General features: G+C 39.0%; 1 protein-coding gene and 1 pseudogene across 3 annotated transcripts; one reads left to right on the top strand and one right to left on the bottom strand.

The window, feature by feature from the left end:
• Positions 1-717: 717 nt before the first annotated feature.
• Positions 718-3,398, top strand: LOC143884308 (uncharacterized). Its single transcript, XM_077387811.1, has 6 exons — positions 718-963; positions 1,043-1,458; positions 1,548-1,865; positions 1,945-2,322; positions 2,571-2,782; positions 2,861-3,398. The coding sequence occupies exons 1-6, from the start codon at positions 800-802 to the stop codon at positions 3,113-3,115; spliced, it is 1,743 nt and encodes a 580-aa protein (XP_077243926.1). The 5' UTR covers positions 718-799; the 3' UTR covers positions 3,116-3,398.
• A 1,490-nt stretch (positions 3,399-4,888) lies between these two features.
• LOC143884307 (F-box protein At5g46170 pseudogene) lies at positions 4,889-10,769 on the bottom strand (annotated as a pseudogene). Of its 2 annotated transcripts, none has more exons than XR_013252814.1 (2): positions 9,417-10,769; positions 4,889-5,444 (listed from the first exon to the last, which is right to left on the bottom strand). The product of XR_013252814.1 is annotated as an F-box protein At5g46170 pseudogene, transcript variant X1 (transcript). The 2 variants fall into 2 exon arrangements; XR_013252815.1 differs by having other exon boundaries at positions 4,889-5,436.
• Between the last annotated feature and the right edge of the window lie 2,542 nt (positions 10,770-13,311).

The raw sequence follows: 13,311 nt of genomic DNA, 5'->3' as shown, positions 1-13,311 counted from the left end.
CCATTTACAAATAAGATGAAATTAGAATAATCATATTTTTGAAATACTCTAGCAGTGGAAAGAATATTACATAAAAAATAATTATAAAATTGTTAGTGAGGGATAGCACACGCATAATTGCAAATTAGGCGTGTGCTGCAAGGATCCAAGCATAAGTTTTTTTTTTAAAAAAAAAGGAAATAAAGAGGGAAGAACCAGCAACGAAGATTCCCAAACCTTTCCAATTACAAAAATGCCCTTCATCATTCAAACAGCCTCCGAATATCCCCCAAAATATTAATAGGGATTTCTAGGGACCATCGCAGAAAGCATTTCAAGGGTTGGCTGTTGCATGAGAGAGCACCCAACTCAGATGAATTGAATGATTAAGACAAAATCTGTGCCTATGTGGGTGCTCTCTCATGCAACAACAGCCCACCGCGAAATGCCTTCTGTGATGATACCTAGCAAATCCCAAATTAATAACATACTCAAAATCTCGAGCATGGAATTTTAAAGGAGGGTTATGATCTGGTTAGAAACATATAGCTAAAGTTTCTACCATTCAAAAAAAAATAATATAGCTAAAGTTCTCTACAGGTTAACCTGATCACCTTCCTATCAAAGCTCTGATTGATAGTGATCACAGGTGTTTTAAGCTTAATTTTTTAAAGAAATTGAGGGCATTTTAGGCATTAAATGGTCTCATACATGCATGGGAATTTTACTTTCTTTTTACATTGCTTTCCACAGTCGTCCTTAGAAGCACATCTTCCATGGTTAAAACACTTTGCTACGTTCAATAAAAAAAACAGCAGTGATGTTGTTCTTTCAAGTGTCCACCTCTTTCAATTTCCTCTTCCTTTTCTTCTATTTCTCCTCCATTTTCCTCACTAAGTTCTTGCTCTCTCTTTGCCGGAAAACAGCCTATGCAAACACGAGATCAACAGCCTATGCAAACACAAGATCGCCGTCTAATTTTGGGTAAGTTGGGTTTTCAACTATTTGGGTTCTCTCTCATACAGACACCCATTTCTTATTCTTTCCGTTTCTTTCCTTGCAGATTTAATGGCTGTGATAATGGTTCCGATGACAAAGAGCTTCAGTTCTTTACCGACGAAGATGACGGAGAGATTCAGTTTTTTAGCGAGGAAGAAGGCTCAGAGAAAGAAGATCTTGTTGCTGATGTCATTCAGGGAGGGGAAGCTCTATTGTTCTTGCCTTCCAGAAGCTCGCAGAAAGATTCTCTTCTAGTTGAAGAAGGTGAATGTCCAGAGAGTCATAAAGCCAGTGATAACGCCAGCATAGAACAAGTTTCTGACTACTACTGCACTTCGGAGTCGGAAAATGATAGAGAAGATGGTCCTATTAGGGAGCTTGAATTGGAGGACATTGGTCACAGTAGTATGCCAAAGCCAGAGCCAGTGCAACCATATCATGAGTTACTGGGAGCCAAAGATAATATTGATACTTTAAAATGTATTCACCATAACTACTTAAGCTTTTCAATTAGGCTGTATATCTCCTCATAATCAATCTCTCTAATATTACAACCAAAGCTGAAACAGATCATGGCAAGGGGGTGAATGAAGATACGGAATTGTCTCAAGATGGAAGTTTCTTGGAGCCCGAGAACACAAAGAATCAGGCTCAAGAAGATGAAGGGGAGGAGATTCTTGCAGATTCATTTACTGGTGGTTCTATCTCCAACAGTTCTCGTGACTGGAGATGTTCAACGAATTTCCGGGACTCTGAGACCGAAGATCCCTTTTCATCTTCATCTCGAAGAAGCTCCTCCAATTGGGAAACATATACTGTGTTCAGAAAATATGACGAGGAGATGATGTTCCTCGATCGAATTAGCACACAAAAGCTCACCGAAACAGGTATTTTTCTCTTTCTATCACTTCTTTATCTTCTATTTATCCTCAACAGACTTACCTAACAATGAAAACCCACTGTCAGAATCTCTCAAGTCTGTACAAATAAATCCTAGATCGATTTCGCAAAGGATAGTCCACAAATTCAATGCAAAACGCAGAGAGTTTCCGGAGTTGCTAGGCAGGAGCCCTTACCAAGAACTGGAGGCTGCTTATGTGGCTCAACTCTGCTTGACATGGGAAGCTCTTAACTGGAACTACAAGAATTTCCGCCAACGGAAAGCTTCTGTGGGTGAGGATGAATCCGTCTGCCCTGGCCAAATTGCTCAACAGTTTCAGCAATTTCAGGTTCTGTTACAGAGATTCATCGAGAACGAACCATATGAACATTGCCGTAGGCCTGAAGTTTATGCTCGGATGAGGATTGCAACACCAAAATTACTTCAGGTTCCTGAGTTCCGAGGTACCCACAAATCAAATACTTCTCATTTGCCCACTGACGATGGTTTTAGTGGTTTACTGATCCAGTAGTCTTTCTTGATCATTTTCGCTGGCTTTCTAATGTAAGACTCAGAAGCTGATCGAATAGTCTAATTGGGCATGGGTGATTATTACTGACAATATAGTTCTTGGAGTCTGAAGCTATTATTCAGGCACCATTATTACTACTGTATTATTATTACTGACTTTCCATTTTATGGTTTCTCCAAGAGTCTGAAGCTGATCGAGGCAAGGAAGATAATAATACAAAGATCTCATCAGCTGAATTTCTCATAGTACTCGAAGATGCCATTAGAACTTTCATGAATTTTCTCAAGGCAGACAAAGAGAACTATTGGCAAATTTTTAGGACTCTTCTCAAGAAGAACCAAAGCTCAGTTGATCCAACCTTACTTCATTTAATCAAGAAAACCAATAGAAAAGTGAGTTGCTAGTCTTGATTTGCTTGTCTTTATTTTTCAAATGATATCTTATGTTCTTATTCTTATATAAATTCACAGAAGAAGAAGAAACTCAAAGACCTCCTGGGACGTCGAAAGTGCTTTAGGAAGAGGATATTGAAGGAGGTGGAGATGGAGATACTAATGGGTCTGATAGATCTGGAAGTTGTGTCCAGGGTTTTAAGAATATCAGCGATCAGCCAGGAGCAGTTGCACTGGTGTGAGGAGAAGATGAGCAAAGTAAGAGTTTGGGAGGGGAAACTACAAAGAGATTCTTCCCCGCTTTTCTTTCCCAGCACACTGGCCCACCTTTGACTACAATATGTTATTTGGGTTACTTGATGACTAGACAATGTGCAAGAAATGAATATGCACTATTACCATTTGTAAATACTGTAAATAAATGGCAGCCAAAAGACACATAGCCAAACATACCCACATGTGGTTTGACTGATTTTGAGGATTTAGAATCCATTAAAGTAGAATAAAGGTAGATTTGATGTATGATCTCATGTACAAAAGGGAAGAGCAATGAGAAAGCAAAAAGGAGGGAGAGGAGACAGAGATGAGCATAGCTTTAACTTTCTTTTGCTTTTAATTGGGGTTTGTTTATATGGGTGGGGCTACAATACTGAACATGGCTTTTATATTGAAAGAAGGGGCAATGAAAAGTAAAAGGAACCCTAGGAAATATCCAAATGACTCAACCTTGTAGTCAGTTTTGCAAGATAATGTGGCAGGCACATGGGACACATAAAAAGTTTCAAGAACTATCTAGGAGAGCAAGCCACGAGCATATCATACATTGTGATGTTGTGGTTTGCTCATCATACGATATATTGACAAAAGATTCTAGTATGAACAAGAACGCATTATTTAGCATATGCATGGCTTATTTATCTATATTATAAGAACTTAATGCAAACAAATTTCATGGTACTACAGTGAGAATAGTAATGGGTGAATCTCATCTATGTTTTATTGTAATTGGACAGTGATGAGAGGTGGCCCCACTAGGTCCAAAATAAGGATGGATGGGGCCAGTTACACTTTTTCAACTATGAGCAGAGAAGACACATCCGCATTTGAATTTGCAAAACTGTCAGGACCCACAACGAATTCTACTATACACCTACCCCCACCCCCCACACACGCCCCACCCCACGCCCACCCCGGGCAACATCGATCAAGTGGTTTGCAAGAATTATCAATGTCTCATTACTCAGAATTAATCAACTATATTCAGCATTGTTAACAGCTTACCTACCAAAAAAAATCTATATTCAGCATACAGACGGCATTTGTATAAACGAAATTTAAGACACAACGGAGAAGGGCAAAAAAGAGAAAAATGTATCTTAATTGTTTTCAAATTTCAATATACTTCTATTCTTTTTTTCTCCTGTAAATAGAAGTTGCTCTTTTACTTGACAAACCTTTTTTCATGATACGATTATTTGTTCAAGGTTAGTAAAGCATAAGCATTTGAAAAGATAAATCTACTTAATCTGCTTTTGAATGATTTGAATTTTATTTCTCATTCTTACTTTTGTCAGTATTTTGTTTTCATGAGATTAGCATCCATGTCACGAGGACCACTGGGACACCCGAGCTTGTCATAACTCCACCCGGGAAAGCATGCAGCTATCTACAGTGTGTTCTCGTGTTGCGATGAGCTCTCCCCTCGACTGGAAACGAGCGGGAGAAGAAAAGTGTACCACATTCAGGTTTGTTCATTTGGAGATAAAGAGAGTGGTCCCGCAGTCATGTTATCTTTATAAAACAACACTCACAACTTCCAGACCCTGTTTGCTTGCCGGATAAATGTATCCAGAACAGACTTGTTTAAGAATAACAATTGTAATAAGCATAGCTTCCAAGTGACCACCTTAATTTAGAGGAAGTGTCATGTTAGTTCTTTCTCTCTTCGAGTCATTTCTTTCCGTTTTTTTTTTTTTTTTGAAATGGTCTTCAAGACTTCAAGTCATTTCTTTATGACAATTAACTAAAAAAAGTTAAATTAAGAAAACAGAATGGAGAAAGTCAATGCGAGCAGAGATTTCCCCAACAGTTAGCAAGAGCATGGCAGACAGAAACACCTCCAAAGTCCAAATATTCAATTCTATGTTCCCCAAAGACAACAATTCCTGAATTTTCTTCATCGACATGACATTATGCTTGAAGAATCTCCTAGTAAAATAATAGTAGAATCCAAGTGACCACCTAGCAAAGATTTGTTAGCATAGATAGAAAAATACAAACATGATTACAAAGGAAGCAGCGGTTGCCCGCTAATAATAAATCTTATGGACCCCACTTTTAGCAAGAAAATTTTCTATTTTGTTTCCGGTCCTAAGAATAAGAAAAAGGAAAGAGAAACCCCTTACAGAGCATAATTCAAATTAACTTGACAAGTATATGTAGCAATCTCCACTCGACAATTATATGTAGCAATCTCCACTCGACAATTATATGTAGCAATCTCCACAGCCCCAAGCTAGTTATTCTTCTTTGCCCAAGCTACAGCGTATGATGAATCACCCTACAGCCTAGGAGAACTCCCAAAGTTGTCAACGAAAATATGGAGCCTGGGGAAAGGAAAGGCAGCACCTCCACTTCGTTTGAGCCCGTAATACCTGCCAAACTGGAGAAACTCATCATAGACGGGTGGAATACATAAAGACCATACGCCTGTCACTCCTCTATTATCTCCAAATACCCAACTATCTCAATCCTCTTCAGAAATTAAGATTGCCAAAGAACACCAATCAAAATGTTAAGCTTTATTGTTTGCTTTCACTAACCAACTATTCGAGACTTCTAGCCATTTCACAATAATTTCTTGAATTATATGCTTCTAAACACCCTCTTTCCTAGGATAACACTGATATATTAATACTTTCTGTTAGCTTTGAAACGAAGAATATTTATCTTCAAAAATTCTATCAATTCTGTATTTCCATAAATTGCAAACGAAGTCTAATTATCCTCGTTTCTCATTAACAGGAACGACCTTTGTAAACACCATGTGCTCACATTCTCGAAATACCAGATCTGACTATCCTCGTTTTTCATTGACAGGAACAACATTTGTAAACACCGTGTGTTCACATTTTCGAAATACCAGACCGGTGACTTAAAAACAGCCAATTATTGCTAATTGTTTTTGCAAGTTTTTATATGGTGTTTGAGTGTAGCATTCTGTACAAAAGCTAGTAAAGAGGATGGACAGTTGGAGTTAAAAATCCAAGTAATTGGGGGACTTTTCTGGATCTAAAGTTAATTTAAAATAATATTACAACTATTGTTATATGATAGGCTACAGGTGGAAAGAAATATTGTCAAAACAGGGGTGTAGGTTAGGCATGGCAGCCTACACATGCCATTGCAAACACTTCAAATCCTCAATTCTCCCTGCTTTTTTCTCCTCCTTCCCCTCTCGCGTTTTCTGCCTGCAACCCTCTTGTCCTTCCCCTCAAATGTGGCTCACAACAAATCTTATTATCTTCTCTAAATGCATCATAAAAAATTCAATTCAATATGAAATTATACCATTGATAAGAGCTTTACTTGAAGTTACAATTGCAGTTCTCACAAACACTGTTTCAGTCAAGGCATGACAAGCTTGACATTACCAAAAGCTCCATGTAGGATAGAATCTCATGGAGATGAAGACAGGACTTCAGGCAATTAGTCAATAGCCTATTTCTTCTTGTTGAACATGTCCTTTTCAATAGTAATAATAATAAATATATAGAAAAGCAACTCCTTTTTAGTTCAAGTTTATACCAAGAATTATTATCTTCGCTAAATATATCGTAAAAAAATCAATTCAATATGAAATTATATCATTGATAACAACCCTGGATTACATGGCATTAACAACACTGATAAGAGCTTTTCTTGAAGTTACAATGCCAGTTCTCACAAACATTGTTTCAGTCAAGGCATGACAAGCTTGACAGTACCAAAAGCTCCATGTAGGATAGAATCTCATGGAGATGAAGACGGGACTTCAGGCAATTAGACAATAGCCTATTTCTTCTTGTTGAACATGTCCTTTTCAATAGTAATAATAATAAATATATAGAAAACCAACTCCTTTTTAGTTTAAGTTTATATCAAGAAATTGTATTTAAGTTCACAAAGTTCAGTCATGATTTAAAAACTTAAGTGTATAGTCACCGTGTATTTTTATTTTTTTTACAAACTCAAGGAGATGGAGAAACAACTTCTGACGATTAGCCCTAGTGGCTTCTATTTCACATCAAATATATCGGCTTCTCAAAAAACAAAAAAAAAAGGATGCTTGTCTAAGTTCCAATCGATCAGAAGGAAATGTAATTAAATGATATAAATTTCAGTTTGAAGTAGATGGCTAACATAGACTTTCAGAGAACATTAGCCAGCAGATGGACATACGCATAGCTTGAAGCTAAGTTCATACATAAACCCAAGCCCCCCAAATTCAGAAATGCAGTTAGGATGCACCCACAGAAAATACTGGCATAGGCATAGCTAGATGCTTGTCTTAGTTCCAATTGATTTTGGTGCACACTGCCACTTTCATTTCTGTTAAATTCTGTTCTTATTAGTAGCTAAAGACACTATTTTACAATATCTGATGGGAATGAATGCACGCACACAAAACTAACGCTCACACAGAGATGTCGAGAGCAGTTTATATTTTGCAAACTAGAATAGAAGAGATAAAACTCCCCTTGGGTGGACTTCCAACATGGCTGCTTGAGACATCTTGACCAATGCTAATTTCTTTTGTCAAATTAAATACTTTGCAAAGTTGGTGCCCTCTCCATAGTATTGTTTGGTAGGCTATTGTGAAATCACTTGTTGAAGGTTTGATTTTCTTCTCATCTGGCGAGTCTTCCCCTCTTCTTTGTACCAAATCAAATATGGTACCAGAGCAAGTTTGATCTTAGGACTTGCTTCTAGTTTGCCGTGGTTTCTATGAATCAACATCACAATGAAAATGGTTGCACGAGATGTTCATCTCTTGCACCAAGAAGAGGCAGAGACCATGTTGACAGAGACAGAAAACCCTAGAAAATTCCACCAATCAATAGGGCGGTAATCAGGTTGGACCTCATCCAAGAACCTGATGCTTTAGGTACAGTTGTAGTAAGAGGACCTAGTAAGCAGTACGATGGGGTAGTTGTAATCTAAAGTTGTATTGACTTAAGGAGATTATCAGAGTGGGGATGGGGATGTGTGGAGGTCACAATTGCACCCAATTGCTTTACAGCTAGCAATCCTCCAAGACACTTGCAAAGTGATTATTGGCTTTAATATCTTGAGCTAGTAGGATTCGAGTCTATATATAGGGTAAACACAAACCCTAGTCACCTACAATTTTCACTTTCATATATACACTGTGAAGTGTTTTGAGATCTTGAAGAGTTGGCTCTCAAGAAATTCTTGATTTATTCTCCCCTATCATTTCTTCCACTTTTGTTAGAAAATGTGAGAAGCGGCATAAATGGTGCCACCTTCAGTACAGTAACAACTTTTAGCTTGAGAAGCAACCAAATTGCATACTAAGTGAAAGCTCCTCTATAGAATACTCACTCTAAGGGAAATATGAGTGTGATATCAACAAATGCATCTCACCAATATGTCCCCAACTGAAGCTATCAGTCTGATCTCTGAGATGCCAGCATCCAAAAATTTAATCCATCCACTTAGAACAATTACAAAAAACCTTCAACACCAATACCAAATTGGGTTTTTGTATCCCAAATGAAGAATCTACTCTAAATACTCAAAAACACTCTATGGGCATATTCAGCAAATACAGGTACGCTCCACTACAGTAACCCCTCTTTAAGCATTCACACCCATTTAAGGTCACCAAAAACAACTCAGGAAAAGTCACAGGTCTTCTTCAGCACTGTATAATAAAATAACAAAAGGAGGTACTATTACAGTGAGACTATTGAAATTTAGAAGATCTGCCAGAAGTTTGAACTAGGGAACCACACAGAACTGCAAAAGAAAATAATAGTAATGAACAACTATTGTTACATGATAGCGTGCATATTTGGAAATACATGGGTAGCCACAAGTAGAAGTTGGGGCTACTTGTTCAATGACTCAAACCATTTATTTGTTAGGACTTCAAATGGATGTAGCCGTATACAAAAATCCACCCCCTATGGAGCCTACTAAGTCTCTAAACTGTGCCTTAAATGGACAGTAAGAACATTAAAAGGCAAGGGCCTACATTAATCACAAAAGACTCCACGAGCTTGAGGATTACAGAGCTTGGGTTGTTCTATTTGGTGCATGACCTATCCATAGCAAGGACAAACAGATACATTATACATGACTTGGATCATTGAACAAGTGGCCCCAACTTGTACTTATGTTAGCTCATTGCATTATATAACAACTCCTAAATGAATGACCCAATGCAAATATAAGAAAGAAATTCAATAATGTAACAATAAAAATACAAATAAAACTATAGAGACCTTCATTGGAAGATAGCTTAAGAAGCACAAGTGCCAACTACATGTCAAGAAAGCATTTCTTTTTCATTCACTTTAAGCTAGCAAAATACAACCAACAACAGCAATTGGCAGAGATAAAGGCATACCTCATCTCTCCAAAAGCCACTGAATATGGAACATCATTTTCTAAATTGACAATCAGAAAGGATTCATTTCTAACAGGTATGTCTTCCTCTTCACCATCGCTTTTGCCGCCTCACCAAATGGCCCATCAAAAGCACCAGCCACAAGAACATCATTCTCCCTTTTGATAGGCCGATCTACAGGTCTGATTGCAACAAGTGTCGCTCCCTCCAACACATACCCAGATGGCAATTCTAGGCAGGGCGCATACCACAACCTCATGTTCAAAGCCGGCACCTGGGTTCGGTTCGCCGATGTTGATGCTGACAAAGGAGAACCCCTAAACTCCGCAAGCTGCTCCTTCCCCATACAAAGCATCCCTTGCCCATCAGCATCCGTGAGCACAAGGCTCTGAAGTGTTGGATGATCAGCCACAATTTGCTGCAAGAGATAATGCCGAGCAGACGCAGCAATCAGAGACGTAATCGTCCAAACAACACGCAATTTCAATCCCCCATTAGTGCAAAACGACTCCGAAATACTCCCCTGATCTTCAATTGACAGAGGAGCCTCAAAATTGCCATTTTCCAAAGACTTCTGTTGAAATGAGGTAGCGCCAAGGATCACACAGCTCTCAAGCGAGCTCCCAAACTCGGCCTTCCATTTAAGGAGCGCACCCCCATCCACACCAAGCTCGCCACCGGGGAGCTCGATCCGCAGGGATCGAATCTCTTTGAAGTTCTTCAAGACCTCGCCAGGCGAATGGTGGGATACCTCGGCGAGAATCACCTTCTTGGGAAGGAGGATCTGGTGGAGAGCTTGAAAGGGTTTAAAGACGCTGCCGAGTACTAATTTCACAAGATTCTCAAAGACCCCTTTGGGTTTGGAATTCGGACCGGAATCTTCGCCGGAGATGACGCAATCAACCCTCACGACGACAGTCTCCACCTGAAGTACGACGGAATTGAAGCGCTTGGAGACCGCGCAACACCTGCCTAGGGCTTTAATGTCTTGTAAACTGTTGAAGATGAGTAATAAGATCGAATTGGGGAGACGATCGAAGTGATCTTCTTCCGAGCTTAGATCTGATGACATCTCTTTCATAACTCCGCAAACCCTAGAAAATCATTAACAGAGAGGAAGTAGAATTTCAAACCCTAGAAATTCAGTAAAAAAGAAGAAATGGGATTTCAAACCCTAGAAACATAATGAATTAGGCGAAATTACAAACCCTAGGTCGAAACGAGAAAAGAAAAATGAAGAAGAGAAAAAAAAACGAAAACCCTAGCAGATTCGAGAAAAGAGAACCCCTAACCCTAGAGTGAAGTAAAGCGATTCCTTTTGTAGGAAAATTGGAGAGAAAAAAGAGAAGGAGATTGGTAATGGTATTCGGAAATGAGAGGCGGTTTTCTCGACACAAAATTTGAGAGCGCTTTTAATTTAATTTTGGTAAGCAATATGTTCGGTCTCTTTTCTTCCTCGGGACACCCCCTCTAGTGTATTTATCAGTAGAAACAAGGGCATGGTCGGGAAAGAAAAGGGGAGAAAGTATATCAATCATTTTGCTTTTAATATTTCAGGTGGGTTACGTGGCGGCCTCGCCTCTTCTACTCACTCTTGTGTGTCGCCTTTCGAATTGGACTATTACAGATTTTAATGCGTGTTCAGCGACAGCTGATGTTAATTGATGTGCCCTCGTTAGAAAATAATTAAGAATAATTACATGGTAACGGAGTTGGGGACCGCGAGTGGAACCCAACAATTCTTCACATGCCTCTCTTCACAAGCCTCCCATGCCATATGGCACGAGGGAGTTTGGTCGGTATTTTGAACTTACGCCCACCCACTGTCTTCACAAAACGACAAAAAAGGCATGTCCTAAGTTTTGTTAACGGGCCACTCATTAACAAAACCCATTAACTTATTAAGGCGTTGGGAATATCAATAACGGACTGATTTTTGCACTTCCATACTTTTATAATGGCACAACAAAAAAGGCATGTCCTTGCTGAGGCGTTGGGAATATCTACAGGGAAATGATAAATGCACCCTTTTCATCACTTGAGTCACCCTGCAGCTGCATTGTACGTTGCAATCAGGTCACTTCATTACTTCACATTTGAAGTACATCAGCCCCTTTTCAGTCGTAGACCCACTATAGCTGGGTGTCCCAGATAATGAAAAGGGGCACATCTATCATTCCCCTATCAATAACGGACTGATTTTTGCACTTTCATATTTTGATGATGGCACTGCTCATTTTGTCACCCTTTCTAATTAGCCTGCTGCAATACTCGATGCTCACAACATCACAAATGTAAAACAAAGTAACAGTGCCATTATCAAAATATGTTAGTGCATAATTAGAGGAATGATAGAATGACAGGCGCCCCGGCAAAAATCAGCTCCAAGGGCGTCCCTATTGGTTGAATTATGCAAAGTCAACATGTTTTTCACTTTTTTAGGGGCACATTTTCATTTTTTTAGGCGTATTCCACTTTTTTTGGTGCTGGAGTACTTTGCATAAATCAACCAATAGGGACTCCCTTGAGCTGATTTTTGCAAGGGCGCCTTTCATTCTATCATTCCTCATATCATGCGCCTTAAATTACAAAATTATTCTCTAATGGGCGGTGATAAATTCACCCCATCTAGGATAGATTCAGTAATTCACTCCCTCTGAAGCCCACAAGTCCACAACTGGTTCTCTCTCCTCTCACAAACCATGCATACCCACGGCTCTCTCTTACAAATCCTACATACCCTCACAAGGGGGTGAAAACTGAATGTTTTAGGTCTTTGAATAGGTAAGCCCCACTGTATTTTTTTTTTAAAAAATAAAGTGCACCTTCATACTACAAGTATGTTAAAAAAACAGGGAAATTGCTAGCGTCCATCGCAAAAGGCATTTCACAGATGGTCTGTCCCATGTCACACCTGCCACACAAGATCACTAGCATTTTGCAGATGGTCTGTCGCATCTCTGCGATGGACGCTAGCATTTCCCTAAAAACAATTAGGCCGAACTTATTCAAAGATCCAACCATTCATTTGTTGGGCCCAGTGTCAATAGGACTAGGACCGGTCCATAGAATTATCTCCATAGGAGGATCCTAATCCTATGATCTATAGATTGAAGGCAGCATATAAAAAATGAAAGAGTTAGGAACATCCCATTCCCATAGAGATGGGTTTTTTTTTTACAGGAAAGCCTATTTACATTGGGCCCAACAAATGAACGGATTGGATCTTTGAACAAGCTAGGCCCCAGCAAATTTTCTAATAATTGCTCATTATATGATGAATTTTCTAATAAATACTCGTTATATGGTACACCCTTGTGTAAGTGCACATATTTAAAAAAAATCACTTGGGCCCACTTTGTTTGAAGATAAGAAAATTAGGATATCATTAGAAATCTCTAAGGATCAGAAGGTTATGATTGGGGTTGCAACTTGGGCCCACTTGGATTCGGCAGCGACTGTGATTTGTGGAAGCCAAGGTCTCTCTCTCTCTCTCTCTCTCTCTCTCTCTCTCTCTCTCTCTCTCTCTCTCTCTCTCTCTCTCTCTCTCTCTCTCTCTCTCTCTCTCTCTCAGAACACATTATAACCCTTATGGTTATGGAGTCAAATTAGCCATGGCCTCTGAAAGAAAAAGAGGAAAACTATATATAAAGTTTACCCAACTAGAGTTGAGTCCAACAATCATTTTTTGGGTATTTTATAACATGTTGAATTCAATCACAGAAGTACCTTATAGTTATACTGTTATAGGAATGTTTGGTAATGTTGGAACAATCCATATCTTAAGTAGCCCAAATATTACGATTCTTAAGACTGTTGGAAAATATCCATATCTTAAGAAGCCCAAATATTATGGTTCTTAAGATTGTTGGATAAAATGGACGGATCAAATTTC

This window comes from Tasmannia lanceolata, unplaced genomic scaffold, assembly GCF_043159265.1.
Source record: "Tasmannia lanceolata isolate RefF3 unplaced genomic scaffold, GAP_Taslan_0.1 ptg000008l, whole genome shotgun sequence".
Taxonomy (NCBI): domain Eukaryota; kingdom Viridiplantae; phylum Streptophyta; class Magnoliopsida; order Canellales; family Winteraceae; genus Tasmannia; species Tasmannia lanceolata.
Note: the sequence above shows the minus strand (reverse complement) of the source record. Positions and strands in the feature narration are given on the sequence as shown.

Coding starts and splice junctions, on each gene's coding strand:
- LOC143884308 (XM_077387811.1), top strand. CDS start 800: ATGTTGTTCTTTCAAGTGTCCACCTCTTTCAATTTCCTCTTCCTTTTC. Junction 1,459..1,547: donor TAATATTGATACTTTAAAAT/GTATTCACCATA, acceptor AAGCTGAAACAG/ATCATGGCAAGGGGGTGAAT. Junction 2,783..2,860: donor TCAAGAAAACCAATAGAAAA/GTGAGTTGCTAG, acceptor ATAAATTCACAG/AAGAAGAAGAAACTCAAAGA.